The sequence below is a fragment of the Vombatus ursinus genome, unplaced genomic scaffold, assembly GCF_900497805.2.
Source record: "Vombatus ursinus unplaced genomic scaffold, bare-nosed wombat genome assembly UNPS02014794.1, whole genome shotgun sequence".
Lineage (NCBI taxonomy): Eukaryota > Metazoa > Chordata > Mammalia > Diprotodontia > Vombatidae > Vombatus > Vombatus ursinus.
In genome coordinates, this window is record NW_020954572.1 from 21,591,885 (window position 1) to 21,616,813 (window position 24,929).

The 24,929-nt window shown below is 37.9% G+C and overlaps 1 protein-coding gene and 1 non-coding gene across 2 annotated transcripts in view; one reads left to right on the top strand and one right to left on the bottom strand.

The window, feature by feature from the left end:
• The window catches only part of KNL1 (kinetochore scaffold 1), a 108,457-nt gene extending 88,236 nt beyond the window's left edge, over positions 1–20,221 (bottom strand). Inside the window, 5 exon segments of the mRNA XM_027870199.1 lie at positions 4,148–4,209; positions 5,115–5,174; positions 7,570–7,609; positions 8,036–8,103; positions 20,198–20,221. Coding sequence (XP_027726000.1) covers positions 4,148–4,209; positions 5,115–5,174; positions 7,570–7,609; positions 8,036–8,070 — 197 coding nt within the window. The 5' untranslated portion in view covers positions 8,071–8,103; positions 20,198–20,221.
• A 1,956-nt stretch (positions 20,222–22,177) lies between these two features.
• On the top strand, positions 22,178–22,259 carry TRNAS-GCU. The gene has a single exon. It is a non-coding gene; the product is annotated as a tRNA-Ser (tRNA).
• The last annotated feature ends 2,670 nt before the right edge of the window (positions 22,260–24,929 follow it).

Genomic DNA, 24,929 nt, shown 5'->3' on the forward strand with positions numbered 1-24,929 from the left:
TTTATGTGTTATCTCTCCCAATTAGGGTATGAGGTCTTTGAGAAGGAGGAATTGTTTCATCTTTTCAATTTTTATAGCCAGTGCTTGGAATTGATAGCTTTTAAGAACTCTTCTAAGTCTTTTTTTTTTTCTTTTGGAAGCAGGGAGAATGGCTCTTTTCTGTTTATTAAATAAGTAAATTACACTAGGAAGGTGGGGCAAGGGAATAAGCATTTATATAGCACCTACTATGAGTCAGTACCACAAGCTTCTTAAAAAACAAATATTTTATCTGACCCTCACAATAACCCTGTAAAGTAGATGCTATTATTATTCTCATTTTACAATTGAGGAAACTGAGGCAAACAGGTTAAATGACTTACCCAGGGTCATACAGCTAGCAAGAATTTGAGGTCATATTTGAACTCAGATCTTCCTGACTCCAGGCCCAGCCCTTATCCACTGAGCCACCAGCATTTTAGACAATAGACCCCAAATGGTTATATTTTATAAGCTGTAAAGTTTTAAAATTTACAACGAGACAGAAAAGGAATTTTTCTACTTACTTCAAGGAAATTTCCACTTAAACTTCAGTGACCAAAATGCACTTTTTTTTCTTGTTTTTTTTTTTTTAGGCAATTGGGGTTAAGTGACTTGCCCAGGGTCACACAGCTAGTAAGTATCAAGTGTTTGGTCTGAGGCTGGATTTGAACTCAGGTACTCCTGACTTCAGGGCCAATGTGCTATCCACTGCGCCACCTAACTGCCCCCCCCCCAAATGCGCTTAAAACCCATGAAACTTTTATCTGGTTGTCTTTAGCTAATCCAGTCTCAGGGAGGAATCAGCATATGTTCTTGTGCTGATCAATTACAGTACCATTGCAGACAAGTTTCTTCTTAAAAGCTTTCACTAATTTTTTTATCATAATCAGAAATCTCATAAAGAGTAATGAGGGAATTCTTGCAGTTTCTTTGTTTAATTTCTCCTTTACCAAGCTGTTGACTCTTTTTTTCATGATTTTCTTGCATCACTTGCATTTCTCCTCCCAATTTTTCCTCTACCTCTCTTACTTGATTTTAAAAATACTTTTTGAGTTCTTCCACAGCCCAAGACCAATTCATGTTTTTCTTTGAGGCTTTGGATGTAGCAGTTTTAAATTTGTTGACTTCTGAGTTTGTGTTTAGATCTTCCCTGTTACCATAGTAACTTTCTATAGTCAGAATCTTTTTCAGCCATTTGCTCATTTTTCCACCTTATTTCTTGACTTTCAACTCTATGCTAAAGTGGGGCTCTGCTTCTGGAGTGAAGAGGGTACTGCCCCAAGCTTCAGGTTTTTTGTGCAGCTGTTTTCAGAGGTAATTCTGGAGGAGGTCTATAAGTTTTCAGTTTTTCCAAGGTGGTACAATGTAGGGAGAGGTATTTACTACCTTCCTGGCCTGTGCTCTGATTTGCTACCCCAAGTACTCTTTTCCACCCTTGGAAATGTGATAAAGATGCCAGCTCCCCTGCAGCTACAAGCTCTGGTGTACTAGTGCTCATCCTTGCCCTGGGACTGAGACGCAGGACCACCACCCAGATCCAAGTATGGGCAATGCAACAGTCTTGCCCCAGTGCCAGCAAAGGAACCCCTCTAATCTCCTTCCGACCAGCTGACCCCCTTATTGCCTATAGGCTGAGAGGTCTGAAAACTGCCACTGCCGCCACTGATTCAATCACCTCCAAGGCCAGTGATGGTTTGCTGGGGCATGGCCTTTGCTAGACTGCTCTCCACTCACCCCAGGGCAACAGACCTTTCTTGCCAAACTTCTTAGTTGTCTTGGGCTGAAAAATTGTTTCACTCTGTCCTTTTGTGGGTTCTGCTGCTCCAGAATTTGTTTTGGGGAATCATTTAAAGTTGTTTGGAAGGGTTTTGGGGAGACCTCAGGCAAGTCCCTGCCTTTTCTCTACCATCTTGGCTTTGCCCCGCCTTTAATTCTTACATAGCTGTAATCCTCAGCCCCACCAAGAAGCAGGTTATCACCCTTATTAGCATCAGCAAAAGTTTTGAAAGGGTCCTGAGGTTCTAGATGGTGGCCATATAATGTAATTCATTTTCCTTAGTGGAAACAACATGTGAAGCTGGCAGCAGGAGAAGGTATGTGGTGGGAGTGTTGGAAAGTGACAAAGCTCAATGGAGAGGCTTCTGAGTAGTGTTTGGAACTGTATAAGTGCTTACTAAATGCTCATGTATATTCATTCATCCATCCATCTATCTATCTATCTATCTATCTATCCATCCATCCATACAAACTTTCTTATTTCTGTCGAGGAAACCACCATTTTTATTCAGGGAATTCATTACCTAAGAATCATCTGAGTTTTCCTTCTGCCTTTTCCTTATTTCCAGTGTTACCAAGTTCTATTGATTCTACTCTCACAACATCTCTCATGTCTATGCCTTCTCCATTTACACTGCCATCTCTGTAGTTCAAGGCCCTTAACACCAATCAGACAGACTACTGTAAAAGCTTTCTAATTAGTTTTCCTGCTTCCAATACTTCCCCTCTCCGATTTATCACAGCTGACAAAATAATCTTCTTAAAGCATTGGTCTGACCACACCACTCCTCTGCTCAGACACATTCAGCAGCTATTACATTTAGAATAAAATGCAAACTCCTTGGCTTGTATTTTAAGGCCTTCCTCAATATGACTTCAACTACTTTTCCAGCCTTCTTACATATTACTCCCCTTTATGTAATCTGTCTTCAAGGTAAGTAGAGCTACTAGCTATTTTCTGAATTCAATATTCAATCTCCTACCTTCATGCCTTTACACAAACTGTTTCTCAAGCCTAAAATGTACTCACTCCATCTTTTAGAATCTTGATCTTTCAAGATTCAGTTCAGTTGGTACTTCCTCCATGAAACTTTCTCAGATACCCCCAGTTTTCAGTGCTTTCTCCAACCTCAAATTACTTTATATTTACATATATGTTTATGTTATACCCTCTGATAGATGGTAAGGTTTTTGAGGGCAGGTACTGTTTTGTTTTTGTTTTTCTCTACCAAGCACCTGGTACAGTGCCTTTTACTTAAAAGAAATATAATTTTTGTTGAAATGACAAGGTGGAGAACTATAAAAATTACCAAATCAATTCAACCTACAAATATTTCAGTAGATACTAAGTGCTCAAGACGATGTCCCCTGATATCCTCTAATCTACATATAGTACTTTACAGAGTAATCTTCTGTACAATACATAACTACATGTATGTCTCCTTCATATTGTTGGGATATTTCCAAGTGTTTTTTTTTTTAAATTAGGTTGCTAAAAAAGCAGGCACTTTGGGCCTTTGTTGTAATGTTAGATATGAGGTAAAAAAAATTGACATAAATTCCAATTCCACCATTCACTAGCAGTGAATGGACAAATTAGTCAAGTTCTCTGAGAATCAATTTTCTCATCCTTAAAATGAAAATGATAATGATAATATCTGCACTGTCTAACTCACAAGATTATTATGAGGATCATATGAGATAAAGTACTTGTAAACTCCAAAGTGCTATATATTATATATCTGAACTATCATGATTATTCTAGAATAGTACATAAAGGGGCACCAACACAGTATATTGAATATACTGTTACCTGCTGATAGCCAAGCTAAACCCTGTAAGCTAGGAATAAGGTTCTCAAAAGTTGTTATGACTCTCCACAAAATCATTAACACAAAAGGTAATATTTTACTCAAATATAATTACAGGCGAAAAGATAAAGATGAGCAATATAGTACCATGGCTTTAGGGTATCATTGTTTTGAAAATAGTAAAACATCCTCATTTTGCCCAAGTCCTTTCACAATAGGTCTTTGTTTGTGAAAATAATGTACAATGAATGTGTTTTACACTATTTTAATAGGCTTCCATTTTAATGAGGTTTGGATGCTTCATAAGTTTTAATATCAATCTAATTCATTGAAATTGGACTTTTATCTGTAGAGATTTTTCCTTCCTGCAAGACATCTACACATCTCAATCTTTACATAAGCTTAAATATTAGCTCTTTAAAACTAGAACTTTCAGATGTTTATTTCATCCAACCAGAGACTGTCCTGTTCACCTCTTCTATTATCACACACATTAGTAGTATAATTTACAAACCCTAATTACCTCCTTTTTAACTTACTTAATGGTTTCTGCAAAGCTGACCCGACGAGAGCTTTTCCGACTTCTTGTAGTGATAAAGTCCTAAGGACAAAAAAAATGTGGCATTATTGTTAAAATCAAGCCATTATAAACTAGAACTCAAGGGTATTACGTACACAAGCCAAATCTTATTTTTTTAATTAATTTGGAATAGTACATTGCAAGAAAATTGGAGAGAAAGAGCCAGTCTCAGAGTTGGAAAGACCTGGATTCAAAATCTGATTCTGATATACACTGAAGTCCAAACCAAAAAATAATTTATCCCGCAAAACATCACATGTGTGAAAGTATTAAATTTGCTTGAATCTCATTCCTAACGTAGAGAGGAAAAATATTAGAATATCAATACATATGGATACCTAGAATATATTAAAGTAGGAAATTTACTCTCCCTTCCCTTCATACCCTCTTTTCTAATGAATAGATGTGTTTGACTTCAAGGAGAAAGAATAGTTCAAGACAGAGCAGAGAGTGTTAAAAAATTCTATCCAGATGCTCTTCTTTTTCCCCAGCCCCTTCCTTGACAAGAATAAACATCTCTACTCACACAAAAATATAGAAATAGAAATTTTTACTGGGTGATTCTTCTTGATAGAAGGGCACAAACTTTTCTACATTGGAAAACAAAGATTCTCTTTTTTGAATTCAGAAATTTATATTGCTAGTGCCATAAGAGACACAATGGGGTAATCTAAGCCCAACATTAATGAGGCTGATAGTGTGGCTAATGTGGTATAGCTTGTGGTAGCAAACTAGTAATTTGTGAGTCTGCATTATTGATCAAGTAGTGACCTCAAACTGCCTGTACTTTGACTTTCTTATACTAGTTCAACCGAGAATAACTTATGAAGTTCTCTCTCCGTGTTACCTAATAAAGTTACTTGACATTTTGCAATTATTAAAATGAGGCATGGTAATTTATAAAACCATTACCATTGGAGACCCACCTGACCAATTTCATTTCCACTTCTTATGTCTTGAAGAGGACTCCGTGGGGGTTTCAAAATCTAAGAGATACATTCAAAATTATTCAAGTTATTCAGATATATCCACTAGAAATCAATTCATTTTAAAGGATTATAGGATCATAGATTTAGAGCTGAGGGAGACCTCTGAGGCCAAATCAATCCAAAGAGCAGTCAGGCATTGCTGCTAAAAAAACAAAACAAAAACCAACTCCATGACAAATCCAATAACTACCCAAATCCATCTGATTTATCAGTGCTGAAGCCTGCAGTTAATTAAAAAATTTAAGAATTAGTAAGGGCTTATTTAAAATAAATTAGTCATATTAAATGTGCAGCTTTATTCTAAGAGGCTAGCAGGTTAATATACTCAACATTTCTGAAGCATAGTTCATTTTACCATCTTAAGTCACTCAATATTCTTCTGAACTTTAATGAAAATGATAGTTTATGTCATTTAACAAATCACTTTAGCTTAAAAATGTTATGCAACCAAGGTTCCTCTAAAAACATCTATGTATTCCTTTATAGTATTCAAAATAGAAGCCAAAATTTTTATTGTGTATAAGAAGCTAGGTACTAGTGACCAATTTTATTTTCTTTTTGTCTCACCAACTGCTCTCAACTCAAGAGTAGGGGAATCTCAGATGAGAATCCTGGAGAGAAAAGTTGAAGTTGATGGCAACAAGACTGGATCAGAAAAATTCATCCCTACCCCTTCTATCCAAGGCTTTCAGAAATGCTTAAGGTTCTAAAAGTTCTGTGCAGGCTTTTTCAAAAACAACAGTAGATATAACAAGGCAATGGCTAATCAATCAGCTGTTTACACCTAGACTCTGGTTGTTGTTCAGTTGCTAGATTTGAATTGAGATCTTCCTGACTCCAGGGGCCCCATGCTCTCTATCCACTGCACCACCTAGCTGCCCCAGGTGCGGTAGTTTTATTGCCTGCCAGATATGGCTGCCAAAAACACAGGAAGTAGGTAATATATAACCTCTAAAGGTAAACAGGGACAAATTCAATTGTTTTGTCAAACTCAATATCTTCAAGCAGTTTAGAGTTCTGCCTTCCAAACCTGCTTTATATTACATACATTTTTTCTGCCCATAAAAATAGCATTTAAGTCACAGAAGATATTATAAATAATTTCCTCTCATTTTTGGTAACTTAGAACAGTGAAAATATCTTGGTACTTTTCAAGAAATCCAACCTTCGTTGATGGCAAAATTTTAATAATGCTATCTTTATAAAGTGGAAAGAATTCTGTAAAATAGGAAAAACTACTATTCTAATCCATCATCAGTATTAAAATGTTTTGTGACTTTCCTATAATCTAAACAGAGATAACTTCTCAACCAGTTAATTCATCAGCCTTAGGAGGTCCAATTGTCCATTTTTTTTTTTTTGGCTACATTAAAGGGGCAAATGCTAATTTGTTACATATTTTTTTGTTAGCTTTATAGGTGATATCCAACATTTCTCCTGATAGCCCAGAACTAGAAACAAAGTAGATGCTCATCAGTTACGTAATGGCCAAATTGTGGCACAAGAATATAATAATAGTAACTATTAGTGTTATTATGTGTTTGTTGAATAGAGTGCATCCTTTTCTCTTTCTGCATTCCAGTGAACAGCACATCATCATTGTCATCATCATTATCATCATCATCATTATCATTACTAGTATTATACAATGCTTTAAGGTTGGCAAAGAATTTTACATGTGTTATTTTGTTATCTCATTAGACACAACAATCCTGTGAGGTAGATGCCATTATCATTCCCATTTTACAGATGAAGAAACCAAGGCTGAGAAAGGGGTGATTTGTCCAGAGTCACACAGCTGTTAAGTTCCTAATTTGAACTCTGATCTATCTGACTCTGGTCTATCTGATCCTATACTCTATCTATTGGAAGTACTTAACTGCCTTGTAATAGAATATTATTGCACTATAAGAAATCATGAATGTCAAGAATTAAGAGAAGTATAGGAAGACTTAATACAGCTGATACAAAGGAGTAGTAAAGTAATATATACAACAATTATAACAATGTAAATGAAAAGAAAAAACCCAAAACTGAATGTTATGTAATTATGACCAAATTTAGCATGGGAGGCTAAAAAAGGACACTAAAATAAGGGTACCAGCACTGCAGAAGTCCTGGCTTATGACTATGATTTATGAGTATGAAATTTGAATATACTACCAGTAAGTCCAATGTGGTGTTTTGTTTTGGTGAAGTGCTTTTTCTTTTTCTAAGTCTTTGTTACAAGGGACACTCACTGGGTTGGAGATGGGGCAGGGATATATTGAGAAACAAATGGGAAATAAAAACAAATGACATCAATAAAATGAAGATTAAAATATTTTTAAACTCCATAGGTTATGTACACTGTTGAAAAACCAGGGAAATTATTAAAGTTGGCTTTACTTACTGAAGAACGCCGCTTTTGGCCAGTCTGTTCTTTATGGTTACTAGAAGGGAAGAGGAAAAAGAAGAGAAATATTCATGTACTCATTTGTAATAAGGGATTGTTTTCAACATGTGATATCACTGTATCTATAGTATGTTTTTAAACTGGTCAGCACTACTTTAAAATTAAGAAAGCTTAACTCAACTACTCTTGGCAGCACTTAACACCCACACTATAACTTCACTAATCTTTCATTCTACCTATAAAAATTTATATCAAGAATTTATGAGGTCTATTTATACAGAAAATACTATAGCAAAAAAAAGTTGTGATTTCGTGACTTTTACTTCTTGCCTCTGCGATTGAACAGCAAAAAGATTTCAAAAGTAACAGTCCTTACCAATTAAAAAACCATCTATCTCTAGAAGAGAGAATAATAAAAGTAGCTATCTTTATATCTTCAGATGAAAGCACTGAGTGAACTTACTTTTCCTCACTGGGCTCTGGGCAAAACCCATCCATTTTTGAAGAGTTACTTTTCAGGTAGCAATTGCCCTGTACAAAAATAAACAGAGAGGAAGAAGAGAAAAGATGCTATAGAAAACACATTAAGGACATAACTATAATCTATATCTCAAGGTTATATATGAAGGAAGAAACACAAAAAGAGAAAAATCTCAACATAGCTTCTTTGTTAAGGGACAATAAACTGTCTTTTAACATAACTTCTAACACATTAAACTGCTACCTGATTTAACATATGCTATACTCTAAGTTGGGGTAAGATAAAGGTAGAGCTTGGCAACAATGATTTCAAAGAGGTGGTAGATGAGTTGATGGCATTAAGGACCACAGCTCAAATGCTACCATTTCCACAAAGCCCTTTCTGATTCCCCATCCCCATCCAAAGCTGAAATTTTCTCTTACTGAATTTTATGAACTTTATATGCCACTTATGAATTTACCATGGTCTAATTTGTATTACATTTATCTGTAAAGATGTCTTATCTCTTCTTATTAGAATATAAGCTCTTTGAGGACAAGTACATTGTATTTCAAGTCTAGATCCCCAATAATTAGCACAGGGCAATATACATCCTTTATAAACTTCTACTGAATGAATTAAAGGAATCTCTTTGGAGATTTTTAAAATATTTTGAATAAAGTTGATTATTGTTCCAACTGAGATGACATGAATTTTATTAACTCTAGATGAAAAATTTGGTCTAATATGAAGGATTGTTATGTGGGTTATATAACAATTCAATGGAGAACATTATCTAGATGTATTCTTTTCCTAAAACAGAACATAATATTTAGAGCCTTTGTCTAAACCACAGTAGCAATTGTTCTTATAACAAAAGGCTAATACTGAATAAACAAATTTTCAGATAGCTGGTGTTTTTTGCTTTTTTTTTTCTTTTAGTGAGGCAATAGGGGTTAAGTGACTTGCTCAATGTCACACAGCTAGTATGTGTCAAGTGTTTGGTCTGAGGCCAGATTTGAACTCAGGTCCTCCTGACTTCAGGGCCAGTGTTCTATCCACTGTGCCACCTAGCTGCCCCTTTTTTTGCATTCTTTTAAGCAGAAAGAAAAATATGTGGCCAAAAGATATAATCTTACTATATACAGTATCATCATCATACACAACAGGAAATCAAATCTGAGCAATCTGACACAAAGAACTTAATCTCTAAACTGGAATGGAACTGGAATGGAATTCTGCTAATTTTCATATTTCCATTTCAATGGATTCAATTAGTTGGTAATGTAGCATATAAACTCAAGCTATGACAGTAATATATTATGGAAAATATGTTAAATTGAAAATATTACTTCCCAGAAAACAAACATATGCATAGAAAACTTCATATAATAAAAAAAAACCTTCATGTGATAACTATTTAATAATTTCTTGGTGATTTGGTATCTTAAAGTGTCTCCATCATAATTATGCAAATCAGTTCATTCAATGACCAGTTTCAGTGCCATGGAAAAGAGGAGAATTGAAATTTCCTTGTCTTGGTTAGAAAGTATTGTTGTTGCTACTCTTCGTCCTTTGTTTTACAAATGTAAAATGTTGCTTATACTTTGAGATTTGCTAGCTTTGTTGGTTGAGTTTTGCTCAAATTTTCCCTTGTTACAATTAAGGGATCATTGAGAGGGATATATTGCACAGTGATTGCTATTGTTTAAAAGGTCACAAGTGAAAGTTATTTTTAAAATGGGGGGGAAATCCATTAACATTGTGGATTACAGGTGTGTAGGTTATAGAGAGATTCAATATGCATTGATTCCAGGAAGTACCTTACCAGTAGTATTTTTAAAAAATTAAATCTCTAATATGGTTGGTTTTTTTTTTTTTTTATGATTTGCATTCATTAAGAGAAAAGTACCAGGAGCAAGAAGAAAGTTAATTTGGTTTGTGTTAATTGAAGTATTATTGTTACTACAATTTTAGTATCATTTATTTCTATAATAAATTTTCTTATATTATCTTCCCAGCATCCCTGATTCCTTCATTCCTCTAATCCTCTAATCCAATCATGGATCATTCAGTGTCCACTTTTTTTTTTTTTTTTTTTTTACTACATCCACGCTGCCAAAAACTTCTAGATTAGGGTAAAAGATCTGGTTACTTTTTGCCATTCTTTGCCAGATTCTTTCTCCCACCTTTTAACTATGGACATCATCCAAGGTTCAGTCCTTGGCTCTCTACTGTTCCTCACTTATACTCATTTTCTAGAGGAGCTTAACAGGTTTTCAATTACCACCTATACTAATAACTTCCACATACTCTTTTTGTCCTATATCTATCTCCCTGGGTGGATGGCCCAAGCTAACTACAACTTACTTCAATGATTTGTCATTTCATCTGGATGGATACTCCTTCCACAAACAGCCATAGATCAAAGCCCACTTTAGTTTTAAAGAGTTGCTATGGATGAAAAATTCATAATCCTGTAGTGAACTTGGTGATAAGCCTCTCTCAACTCAGTTAGGTTATTCCTCAGACAAGAGGCATGCAAAGTATATTGCTGAAGTATTTCTAATTTAGTGGCAACTGCCAAAGCTTGAGTTCTATTGACTTAGCCTTTGAAAACCCAATTACTTCAGTTAGGAGGATTTTACATATTGAAAAAAGCTAATCTGAGTTTCAACAATCTAGCTTGCTTACTCTGATCAGTTAGGTGGCCATGATTTGGGACCCATAGATATAAAGGCTTCCAAGGAAGACCATCAAAATTTAACAATCTATTCTATCATCCAGGGAGGAAAAAAGAATGGGAACTATTAATTCTCCAGAATGTCAATCCAGGGAAAGGGACTCAATCAATGAAAAAGCACTTAAAAACCTACTATGTGCCAAGTACTACACTAGTTACCAAGGATATGAATACAAAGAATTAAACAAAGAGGGTAACACATTTAAGGCAACTTCTTCAGAAGTAAAAAATTCTACTGTATCCTCACTTTGAATCTGCCCACAGCTATAGTAAAACATTAGGTGGGGGGGGAAGAAAAGATTTCTCCAATGTTTAACTAAGGCAGACATAAAGTAGGGATTTCTAGGACTGAGTAAAGCCATGGAGTATAGTAGCAACATTTGTTTTGGGGAATCCTGATACTTGGACAGAGGGGCTCAAAGCATCACACATAAAAGGAGTAACCTTGGTTGGTATAGGTCTAGGATCTTAGCAGGAAAGGTTATTTCCTTGTTATTCAGACATGGGGCAATCTTTTACTGTTAAACTCATTATCCTATTCTCCTCTATTAATGGTATCACCCAGAATTCTAAAAATCCTCTCTCTGACCACAAACTCCTATTCTTCAACCTCTTTTCTTTTTTTTTCAACTTCTTTTGCCTTATCTCTTCTAAACCTACTCTTACTCTTCACCATGACTAGTCACCTCCACCTCTCCCTGGATTTAAAACTAAAAGGGACCTCAGTCCTTTTAACAGTCTACCAGTTCTGGTCTCCCTCCACAGTCTTGATCAAACAATTCAAGCATAAACTATGCTTTAATTCTTTGCCCTCTTGTCCTATTGTCAGTCATGCTTTGCCAATCCCCAAACCTCAGTTACCCTTAACATTTGGCTTCTGTTCCTACTTAGGTGCTCCTGAACTGACTAGATTTACTATTAGTTTATTATCTAATCTCAACCTGACTCTCACTTTATGATAATCCTTTTTTTCCATCCTGATTTAATCTCTATCACATTCTTCACAGTAGTTTTTTCAAACATGTTCCACTCCTCAGGACCCCTAGGTAGCTACTGCCTCCAGCCTCCCATCAGAGGATCTCACCTACTTTACTGAGAAAACAGAGGTTATCCCCATTCTCTTTTCCTTGCTCTAATCTCTAATGTAGGATTGGGTCATCTCCATGCCACCTCTACTGGTGACTCTTGTTTTTGGTTTTTTTTGGTTTTTTTACTTTTTTGGTTAGGCAATGGGGCTAAGTGACTTGCCCAGGGTCACACAGCTAGTAAGTGTCAAGTGTTTGGTCTGAGACCAGATTTGAACTCAGGTCCTCCTGAATCCAGGGCCGGTGCTCTATCCACTGCACCACCTAGCTGCCCCTACTGGTGACTCTTGAACCCATACCGTCTTATGTCATCTAGTAAAGACATGTGGGTCATTCCCTCTCATTTTCAGTATCTCCTTATGCACAGGAGCACTCCCTGCCAGCTATAAACATACCTATGTCTCCCCCATTCTTAAACAATTTTTATCTGTCCCAGTCTTTCCATTCTCTATCTCTTCTCCCTTTCATAGTCAAACTCTTAGGAGTTATCTATATTTCCTCCATTTCCTCACCTCCCATTCATTTCACAATTCCCAGCAATTTGTCTTCCAAGCATGTCACTAGGCTCCAATTCTCCAAGGCTAACAATAATCTTTTGTCTGCTAAATCTAATGGCTTTTTTTTATGAGTCCTCTTCCTCTTTTATATCTTTGTAGTTTTTGACCTTGTTAGTCACTCCCCAGGCACTCTTTTCTCCCTTGGCTTCCATGACATTGCTCTCTATTCATTTTCCTACCTATCTGCCTAACTCCTTCTCAGTCACTTTTTTGAAGACTATGATCATGCTCCACACCAATAAACTTGATTATCTCTCAAGGAATTGCCTTGGGTCCTTTTCAGTTCTGTCTCTACATAATCTCCAATTTTGTATTATCGTCTCCCTGCTGGACATCTCCACCTGGATGTCCCATAGGTGTCTCAAACTCAACATCTCAGAAATAGAACTCATTATACAGTCCCATCCCCAAGTACCTCTCAAAAAGCAAACCAACACCTCTTCTCTAAACTTTTCTATTTCTGTTGAAGGCATCACCATCCTTATCACCTAGGTTGGAAACCTCTAAGTCATCCTCTACTCATTACTCTTCCCCATCACCTGCATACAGTCAGTTGCAAAGTCTTATTGATTCTCCCTCTATAACATCTCTCAAATTAGTTCCCTTTTCTCCCACACAGTATCTATCTGAGTTGAAGCTTGAATCACCTCTCACTTGGATTATTCAAATAGCTTCTTAATTAATTAGTCTCTTTGCTTCAAATCTCTCCCCTCTCCAATACATCTTTCATAGAAATGCCAAATTGCTAAAAATACAAGTTATTCCCCAATTGATAAATGGTCAAAAGGATATGAACAGTAGTTCTCAGATGAAGAAATTAAAGCCATCTATAGTCATATGAAAAAAATGCTTTAAATCACCATTGATTAGAGAAATGCAAATCAAAACAACTCCGAGGTACTACATCCCATCTATCAGATTGGCCAACGTGACAAACAGGAAAATGATAAATGTTGGAGAAGATGTGGTAAAATTGGAACACTAATGCATTGTTAGTGGAGTTGTGAAATGATCCAACCATTTTGGAGAACAATTTGGAACTATGCCCAAAGGGCTATAAAAATGTACACACCCTTTGACCCAGCAATAGCACTTCTAGGACTGTATCCCAAAGAGATCACACAAATGGGAAAAGGACCCACATGTACAAAAATATTTATAGCAGCCCTTTTCATGGTGGCCAAGAATTGGAAATTGAGGGTATGCCCATCAATTGGAAATTGGCTGAACAAGTTGTGGTATATGAATGTAAAAGAATACTATTGTGCTATAAGAAATGATGAGCAGGCAGACTTCAGAAAAATCTGGTAAGGCTTGTATGGACTGATGCTGAGTGAAGTGAGCAGAACCAGGAGAACGTTGTACACAGCAATAGCCATCTTGTGTGATGACTAACTTTGATAGATTGAACCCTTCTCAGCAATGCAAGGATCTAAGACATCTCCAAAAGTCTCATGATGGAAAATGCTTTCCACATCCAAAGAAAAAACTATGGAGTTTGAATGCAGATTGAAGCATACTACTTGCTTTTTTTTTCTTCACTCTGCATTAGTTCATATAGATTTTTCTATGCTTCTCTGTATTCATCATATACATCATTTCTTATGGCACAGTAACATTCCATTCCACTCACATACTACAATTTGTTTAGCCAATCCCAATTGATGGGGATTTCCAATTTTCACCTATCACAAAAAGTGCTGCTATAGCTTTTTTCTTATGAATGGCTTCCTTGCGATACATGCTCAGTAATGGAGTCTCTGGTTCAAAGGGACATTTTACCCACTTTATTTGCATAAGTCCAAATTGCTGTCCAAAATGGTTCAGTTCCTTTTTTGAGAACTGTGTTCATATCCTTTAACCATCTATCTATTGGAGAATATCTATTATTCATATATATATATATATATATATATATATACTGTTTATATATTTTAGATTCTAAGCCTTTAGAGAAATTTGATATAAAGTTTTTTCCCATTTGACTACTTCCCTTCTTATCCTAGATGTATTAATGTTGTCAGACAGTTTCAAGTTTCCCTCTTCTGCTGTAAACACAGTATTATGTTCCTTTACTTTTTTTTTAAGGTGGCCCTGTTGCCACTGACTCCTCATCCCTGATCCCCTCTTCTTGCTGGATATTCCTCCTTCCTCTCCTCCCCTTCAGCTAGTCCTGTTTTTTTGTTTTAAAAAATCTCCCCCCATCCTTTTCAAGACAGGAATTCTCTTACTCTCTTCATTATCCATCTCCTCTGTTTACTCTAGACCCCCATTCTTTGATTCATGACTCCTACAATTATCTTGTCTCTTTTATCTGTACTCTTCATGCTTTTGGTGCTTCCAAGGTATCCATTCTAGCCTCTCTACTTTCTGTCACTGTCTTATAGGGTTTGCCTCATGGATTCTCCTTTTCCAATGTGCCTCACTTCCAGACCAATGCCAATTTATTATTGGCATTGTAGTAGTAGTAATAATAATAATGGCAGCTAACATTTATATAGCACTTACTATGTGTCAGGTACTGTGCTAAGTGCTTTATAATTATCATTTCATTTGATTCTCACAATAATCCTAAGGAGTGGGGGAAAGAGGTGCTATTATTATCCCCATTTTACAGATGAGGAAACTTGGATAGAGGTTAAGTGAATTGCCCAGGGTCACACAACTCATAAGTGTCTGAGGCATATTTTGAACTCAGTTCTTCCTGACTCCAGGCCAGGCACTCTATCCACTGTTCCATCTAGCATTGCCCCATTGTAGGGCCCCTCCTTCACCCCCATTATGTAGCCTGATCTATATTCTCTTGTGAACCTTTTTTCTTACATTTGTCTGGAAATCTCCCTGTGCCCATACTCTTTTGAGCTGACCTCAAAAGTTCCAACTCCACCTCCCTCCCAGGACAAGTAGACTTTTCAAGAACCAAATCCTCCAGACTTCATCAAATATAAGGTCATTTCCCTTCACCACCCTTCTCTCTTCATTCATAGGAAAATTCACCAGTGGAATCGCCTCTAACCTCCAAAGTAAGGCCTCCTTCCTTCCCCACCTCCTTTTCAATCTTTTCTCTTTTTCTCAGCCACTGCCATATAGGCTCTTCTCTTTCTGAGACCACAGAGATCACCCTCCCCTCCTTGCTAGCCCCTGATTTGATGCAACTGCATCACTCATTCCTCTCTAGTCCCCTAATTCTCACCTCCTCTTCTTTTATGTACCCTCCCATGTTGCAGTCCCACAAAATAAGCACCTGTAGGCAGGGTGTTGCCATGTTCTATCCATAATACTCCCTTTGTCTGCCTCTTCACTGTCACCTCTACCAGAGTTCTTCCTTCATCTGTCTCTTTGTGTAAATGTAGAAAGAAATCGCTTTCTGATCTTTCATAGTCACTCAACTACTGTTACTGTCCTTACCTGCTACATATATTTATTCCTCCTACACTTTCATGGTTTGGGGTGTTTGAGAGGCAAATAATCTCTTCAGTTCTGGTTTTTTCTAAAAATGTTTCAAAGTCTTCTTTATTATTGAACATCCACTTTTTGTCCTGTGTGTTTAAGCTCCAATTTGTAGGTTAGGTCACCCAAGGCTGCATCTTGAGTTCTATTGCTCTGTGGAACACATTATTCCATGCCTTCTCCTTTTTCTACTGGGTGTGGAATAGTCTTAGCTTATTCAAACATTTTTTCCTTTGTATTTGAAGGTCTTTCTCCTGATGGCTAACAGAACTTGTTTCTGAATTGAATATTAAATTTAACTACTAATTGTCTAGGAATTTGCTGCCTTGGATTTTTTTCTGGAGGTGATCTGTGAATTGTCATTGGAACCAATTTTCTACATTTAGAAATTCTGGGTAGTTCTTTTCTCTTATTTCCTTCATTATGGTGTTAAGGTTTTTTATCCTGTCATGTTTTTCTGAGAAATCTATAATCTTTAGGTTGTCTCCGCACGTGCCAGATTCAGGTTCAGTATGTTTTGCTCGCATCGTGAACAGATTTTATTTTAATGTTATTGTTCTTTGTTTCTCTTCTTCTGGATTGTCCTTCAGTTCTTCATGTTTTTATTCCCAATCTATGTTTTTTTTTTGTTTCTTTGGTGAGGCTTGCCATTATAGATTCAAGTTTTTCTAGTCTGTTTGTTATTTTTGTTGCACAGGACATAAATTCTACACTCTTCTCATTTCTCTTTGAAACCACTCAGGAACTCTTGTGTTTCCATAGTCTCCTCAAATTCCACTGAGTCCTCAGTCTCATCAAATGTTAGATCATTTTACTTTGTTTTAGAGTATTTATTCATAGTTGCCTGTACTTGTTTATTAGATCTAGAGGTCATATTTCTTTCTGATGTCACTGTTTTTCCTGTTGATTTACCTGTTTATGTTCAAGGTCTCTGAGTTTTATTTTTCCTGGAATCTTTGGTAATTTTAGCCCCCCCACCCCAATCTTATTTTCCTTATCACTTCCTGACTCCCTTCTCTTTGATTTTGGTTTCCTTGGGGGCTGTATCTCAAAGGGTATCATATCACCCTCCTTCTATGATAAACATATCATGGTTCACCAGCCTAGGTCTCTGCCCCAAGTGCCTTTTAGATGGTCAGAAGTAGCCCCAGCTGGTTCTAGCTATATTCTTCCCTTAGTTTTGGTGGAGTGCTGCACAGCTCTCCACATGCATGATGTCCTCTCCTGGTAACCTATCCTACTATCTCTGTTTCTCAGTTCTATGGCTCCCGACCACCAGTTCCGACCCTGCTTTCTTTGGAACTGGCAGAAATTGTTATGACAGCATCAGTACTTCTAGGTTGCAGCCTCTGGCAGGTTTTTACTCTTAAAGGGCTGTGGTCAAGTGGGCTTCCTCAGCCTGGAGCTCTATGGCACTGGTGAGGGTCTATATGGCACTGGAAAGAGGGAGATGGGAATGGAGCCCAGGGGTGGGTTTTGAGGTAAGCTAGTGTCAGGTTCTTGAGTCTACTAATGCAGCCTAGTTGCCAATAGCATAGGAGGAAGAGGGATACTGAGTGAGCTCAGGTTCTGTAAGCCTTAGTTCTTGGGTTTTAGGGGATTTTTTTAAACTTTCTTTTGGATTCTGGGCACTCCAGATCATGGAAACAACTGAAGTTGCCTTCTCTTTAGTGTATAATTTCTGTTTTAGTAAGGCCTGAAAGGTTGCAGGGATCAGAAAAAATGTCTAGTCCACCATCTTGTTGCTCACATGACCCAGAAATCCAAAACTGATATTTCTAAAACATAAATCTAATCTTGTCATTTTTCTAGTCAATTGGTGCTTCTCTACTGCCTTTGAGATAAAACAAAAATCTCCAAGCCTTCCATAAATTGGCTTTCACCTATCTTTCCAGTTTTACTTCGTATTACTCACATTCATGCATTCTCCATTCCAGTCAAACTGCCCTGCTTTTGTTCACTATACATATATATTTCATCTTTTGCCTCTCTGCATCTGCAGAAGTTGTCCCTCATTTCTAGAATACACTCCCTCTTCATAGCTACCAAAGTTAGAATCTCTAGCTTAACCCAGCTTAAAATCCTTAGTAATGATCCATAGCCTCCTCCTTCATAAAGCCTCTCCTGATCTTCCCATTTATTAGCACTTTCTCTACATACAGTTTGCACTTATTTATCTGTGTATATGTTGTACAGCCTTCCTCCCACACTCTCCAACAGAACATAAGTTCTTCAAGGGCAAGGACTATTTATTTTTTCTTTGTATCCCACCAACTAGCACAGAACCTGAAACATAGTGGATACATAATAAATGTCTGTTGAATTACTTTGAGGCTCAGTTCAAATATAGTATCTCCAAAAAGGCTAAATCACAGAAGCATAGATTTAGAACTGGAAAAGACCTCAGAGGCCATCTATCTAGTCCAATCCCCTCATTTTACAGAGCACAAAACTGATGCCCATGGAGGTTAAGTGACACAAAGTGTAAGTGTACAAGGCAGGACTCAGGTCCTCTCACTCCAGAACTAGTGTTCTTTCTACTTACAGTTTTGCAAATTCCCAGCACAACACCCCCCCCCCCACATATATACACACATAAACATGCATATATGTGTATACACATTATACATACACACATATATGTATATGTACATATGTGTATATGTACACACACACATATATATCTTTCATACCACTCAATACAATCTATGCTCAATAAAGATATGGTTGTGTTCTGGTTAAATAATAATAATCATTGGTATAGTTTCAATATCTTTTGATATCAAAAGACATCTCCTCCAGAATATCACATTACCAAAGTAAATTTAACAAACAGCCTGAGAAATAGCTTTTTTCTGAGTCTAAAGCTATGTCTTTACTATGTCTATGTCTTTACTAATCAAAAATTTTTAATCATATCCAGATTTTGTTTTTGTTGATTTTTCTTCATACCATTTCTCATTTTTTAACTTTTAAATACAATAATTTCTCATTTATACTTCCTAAATGCTTCTTAACTAGTTACTACTTATTCTTTTCAGCTTTGCCAATCATTCCAAACAGTTGTAAATGGTTTACCAAAAATCAAAAGTAACAAAGTGCCCTCCCCCACTAAAAAAAAAAAAAAATAATACCCTGAAAATCCTTCTTCAGCCACAATGGGACATCAATAAGAAACAACAAACTTCTGGGATAAAATATCATCCAAGACAGTTAAATATCAGTTAGATGGACAGCTTATTATACACTGTCCTTGCTGACAGAAAGTGTGTTGTAACTTTTCAATGCATCTGGTACAGTAATAATTAGATTAAAACAATGAGGTAAAGGGGCAGCTAGGTGGTGCAATGAGTAGAGCACCTCCTGAAGTCAGGAGGACCTGAGTTCAAATCTGGCCTCAGACCAAACACTTGACACTTATTAGCTGTGTGACCCTGGGCAAGTCACTTAACCCCAACTGCCTAAAAAACAAAACAAAACAAAAAAAACCAATGAGGTAAAAAGGAGAACTGTCAAGAGTGAAGAACATATCTAGGATATACCCACCAAATACTTACTCTTTTCCATTAACACATACACACAACAGACACACACTTATAAACAACAGGTACGTACATCTAGTTTGTTTTTCATGTGTATAGAGACCTCCTAGTAAGGAAATGACTACAGCAGACCCCAGTCCATTCTTCAACTTAGAATCTTTGAAATTTATCATGAGAGGTTAAGAGATTTGCCAAGGTCACAAAGCCAGTATGTGTCTAAGGCAGGATTTGAATCCAGGTTAAGGCCATTTCCATTCACTATGTCAGGCAATGTCTCTTCATGCAAATCAATACTCAGAGGAAATTTTAAATTGTATTCCTGTTTTCCAAGATGGTATCAATCCTGATGTATTTGTTGTCTGTAGCCAATATGTTACAAATTTCATTACCAATGAAATTGATATATAACAATATAAATTGATAACAAGATGTAACAATATAAACTCTGGATCAACTGTTACAGGAGACATTACTCTGGTCCATTGTGTACACCTAACAGGAGAACAGTCCTCAAAATACATCTTATTTTGGTAGCATTATCATAAAGTACAGTATTAAGTCTTACTGAAGTCCAAGCTATATACTGTGGTACAACTATTACCGCCCTCTTAATTGTGTCAGAGTCAATAAAATAAAGAACCTAAATTTCTCATATTAGACTACATTCACCAATGTGCTTTTAAGGCTGAGCTTTTGACTGTCAACTTAAAAAAGCAATAAACCAGAAATACTAATTACTACCAAGTCTTATGTACCTTTCCAAACTCCTTTATTCCCAATCCACTTACCATCTCAATTCACTCCACTTCCAGACTTTCCAACTGTCTTCAAGGCCAGGGAGGGGTATACACTACACTATTTTATAGCTAAGTTTAGATCTACCAAAAACTTGTACTGTTGCAACCCTCAGTTTCTACTAACCAAGGAATCTTTTTATACTTCACAGATTTCAGGATTGGAAAGGTCTTCAGAGGCCTTTGCATCCAACTCATACCTGAAGAATTCGGAAGAAGAATCCCTTCCATATTAGTGTGAACAAATGTTCATTCAAAGTTCATTTTAAAATCTCCACTGATGTCCAGAGATAGGTTAATTCACTTTTAGATTGCTCTAATTGTTAGGAAGTTTTTCCTTACATCAGTGTCAAAATCCGTCCTTGTAATTTCGACCTGGGACTCCTTGCTTTGTTCTCTGGGGACCAGAAAAACAAAGTATTCACCTGAATACCTCCAGTGTTGGAGAATCACCACACCTCTGGGGTCAGCTCATTGTACCTCTAATTTGTTCTAACAGTCAAGGACTTTTTCCTTACATCAAGCCTAAATCTGCTTCTTGGCCATTTTCACCCATCCTACCAAGCAATTCGATTACTCTTTCAGCTCAAATCCTTGGAAAAAAGGTTTGCCATACCTTCTGTCACCCCCACCCCCAGGCTTTTCTCATCCAAGCTAAACATCCCCATTTCCTTCACATGATCATTTTATATCATGAACTGGGAGCTATTCACCAACCTGGCAGCTGGCTCTCCAGCTCACTCTTCCTAAAATGTGTCTCCCCAATCTGAAACACAATACTGCACAAGAGCTCTGACCAGGCACAAGAACCACATTACCCTGATCAACTGCGTTATCTATCAATCAATCAATCAATCCGCAAGTATTTATTAAGTGCCTATTAAGGCGAGGGTGGAGGAAGGGAGGACAGACACTGTGCTAGGCACTGGGGATACAAGTACCCCACTACAAAATACTTATATTTTAACACAAGTACCTGTGCAGAGACACATAAACATAAAGTGACTGTGTCAACAAGTATACAAAATAGTTAAGTACAAGGTCTTCTGCTCTGGGGGTGGGGTTGGGATCAATGACTGAAGCCCGGGTTTGTGGAACTTCCCGTCAAGTCTAGCGCCCCGGAGCCTCAGTTTCCCCATCTGGGTGGGAAGAATGCGGGTTGGTTCAGATATTCCTCAAGGCCCCTTCTTGGCTCTCTGGTTTCGTCCTAGGCTCGAAGGCCTCTAGTGGCGCCGGACCCGAGGCCTACCTGAAGAGGGAGGGGGGTCGGGCGGGCCCGGGGAGGCGAGCGCGGGGGCTGCGCCGCCCTCTCGCGCTCCGCCTCGGGAAGGGGCATGCAGGCAAGACAAGGAAACCCTTCAAGCAGCCAGGGACTCAAAGACCCTTCCCCCGACCCTCCAGGGCCCACCTGTTGGTCTACTCATCCTCTGGGAGTGGCGGGGGAGGGTCAAGCCGCTAGTGGTGGGGTTCGACTCCGGCGGGTTCTAGGTGCTGCCACACAGCTCCGCAGCTACCTCAGCGCGACCGTTCAAATCTAACCGCCTCGCGCCGCGCAGGCGCATATGGCGCGCCTGCGCACCGGGAAGGGACGCAACTTTAGCCCCGCCCACTTCCCCCCTCCCCCACTTCACCTTCTCCAGCCTAAGGCATCAAACCCAAACTGGTGTGCTCGCCTCATTTTCGATCGGGCGGCTCCGTTTTATTATTTCTCCCTTTCTTTCGCCTCTCGTCTATCTTTTTCCTTTCTTTCTGCGTCCATTCTAATTATCCAGGGAGCATTCTTTCCTTCAAAGAGCTTTCCGTACAGTATGGCGGCGGCCACTTCATTTTTTTTTAAACGGGGGCGCTAGCTTGCTATAATGAAGTGTCGAAGATCATTGTATTCATTCGTACGGAATGGCGACTTCCGTAACAGTGCGTCACTACCCAGATGGTTATATTCCCTATAGCTGCCAGGAAGCCCCAGACTTCTGTGACGAGGTGGCCGAGTGGTTAAGGCGATGGACTGCTAATCCATTGTGCTCTGCACGCGTGGGTTCGAATCCCATCCTCGTCGACAGAGATTTTGCCTCAAGTTTCAATATCCTCATATTTTCAATCCTTCCAGAAAAGAAGGATGAGACAATTTAACTTCGCCTCCACATCTGTTGCAATTTTGCCTGAAGTTTCACTAAAAAAGGTACCTACAATACTTTTAACGCAGAAAGATAAAAGAAGGTAATTTAGCCTCCCATCCTCATCTGTTGCAGTTGTGCCTCAAGTTTCAAAAAAAAAAAAAATTTGCAGTATCTTTAACACAAAAAGATAAAAGAAAACAATTTAGCCTTTCATCCACATCGGTTGCAGTTTTGCCTCAAGTCTCAGTAAAAACGATATTTGCAATACCTTTAACACAAAAAGATAAAAGACAATTTATCCTGCCTTAGAGATAACTTGCCCAACAGTATTTTCTACTTTAAGAATCAATTTATCTCACCGTCTTCCTATTAGTAATGTCATACACATAGTATGCAACTCAATAATTTTTGTTGAACAAAATAAATAAACAATGACAATTCTAGAATGCTTCTTAGCTCCCAGGGAAAGAAAAGATGGAGAGGTTAATCTAGAAATTACAAAATCTGTGGTTTTCATTCCTTCCTCCCCCTCCCTTTTTTTTTTTTTTGCAGAGAATAAACTATGTAACACATAGAATGTCTTCATTACTGTCAATGGGCTTATTTTCCAGACCTAGATCTGCTCTTGGGGGTTTACAAGTAATGATGGGGCTTCATATTCCAGGCACTGTCATCAGGATCCCTCCCCAATTCCAGTGAGACATTTCTGAGTGGGGTAACTGGACAAGCCACTGACCTATGTGTTCTTTCCTTCCTTATGCAGTAAATGGAAACAATATTAGGAACAAGTGGTGAAACAACAGAGGAATAACAGTGCATATATTTGTAGTGGGGAGAAGGCCCAAGTTCAAATACTGCCTTTGATAATTACTCGTGTTGTTTCCCTGGGGAAGTCCCTTAACTGCTTTGTGCCTCTATTTCCTCCTCTGTATAATGGAACTGGAGTCAATGGCTTCTCAGCTTAGATGTCACTTCCAGCTCTGAATGTGTGATATGTGATCTGAGTTAAGACTGGTACTTGCTAGTACTATAACCATAGGCCAGTTGATTAAGCTCTCTAAACCTTCCAGTTCCCCCTCTGTAAAACATGGATAATTCTCACTCTCACTGAATGGTTATTAAGACAGCAAAACACTCTCTATATAGGGATAATTAATAATAAGGTAGAAACCACAGGAGCATCCCCAGCTGTAACCATGAGCTAGAAATCTGCATCTCAGGAACCCAAGGGCTTTCTTTCCAGAGGGCAGGGCTCTATTGATTCCAAGAAATCAGGCACATCAGCCTGCATGAAGAGAAAGAAGTAGGGAGGACAAAAAGCTCCTCAATTGCAAATCAACAGACAATTCTCCCTCATCTCTGCTGAAAAGCAATCTTCCGTTCAGATTAGGGAAAAACCACCCCTCCTCCTAGTATGAGAAGAGTCGTGCCCTGGCAGAACATGCAGGCACACTTAGAAATGATAATAACTGACATTTATTTAGCTCTCTAAGATTTTCTAAGTCTTTACATGTTATCTTGTTTGGGCCTCACAACAATCCTATGCACTGGGTAGTGGACATATTTTTTTCTGCACTGACTGGCATAATTTCATACTACTTCGCATTACCCAAGAAAGAAAACGAGATTTAGAGTAAGGGGACTAGGGTTTGAATCCCAGCTCTCTCATTACCTGTGTGATCTCAGGTTTGATGTGTGACCCTCAATATTCCTTGGCCTCAGTTTCCTCATCTGTAAAATGAGAGGGTTGGGCTAGAGGAGGGCCTTTCCAGCTTTAAATCTATGGCATGGTAGTCTACATTCCAACCAGTTGGTCATTTATTAAGTGTCTTTGTGCCAGGCATTGTGCTAAGCTTCTGGGATGCAGGAAAGAAGCCAAAGAGTCCCTCAAGGAACTCACAATTGAATGGGATTAGATAATCAAACTGTACACCTCTTATTTCTCTCTCATCTACCCTGCCTTTGCTCTTCCAGCTAAATTAGGATAGTGTATATGTAGCAAGGGTTGACCTAGAGCAGGCCTTCACAACATACGGCCATGGGCTGTTTGTGGCCCATTATAGGATTTTGGGCTGCCTGTGAAAAAATATAGAAGGTGTAAAAGAAAGTAAAGATGTGCCAAGTGCTTTGTCCATGCCTCGATTTACCAGCCTTCCACTAGTCACTAGTGTGTCCATCATGTAACTTGTCGGGTGGGTTGCTGCTGCTCACTCTCTCCTGTTTGTCACACGACCTTTGGTGACCAACTGTTATCAGTCTGTCTCTAGTCTGAGAGGAGTGAGAGTCATTTCTTTTTGCTGTGTTTTTGGAAGTTACTAAATGTAAACAGTAAAAAAACTTGAGAAATTTATTAAAACTTGCACCATTTAGCAAAGTAATTTTTTTAACATTAATATGATTTCATGATAAATAAAAATCTTAAGTAATAAGTTTAATTAATTGATATTAAATGAAATTTCCCTTTTTTAATGGTTTATTTGCAAAATAGTTTAATCATTAATTATACCTTTACTTGGAAAGTGAGCTGCTAAAAACCTATCTTCAGCCCAAAGAAGTTTAGCCTATTTTAATTTTGGCCTCTACCTACAGCCAGGTTGTGCGGGTCTGCC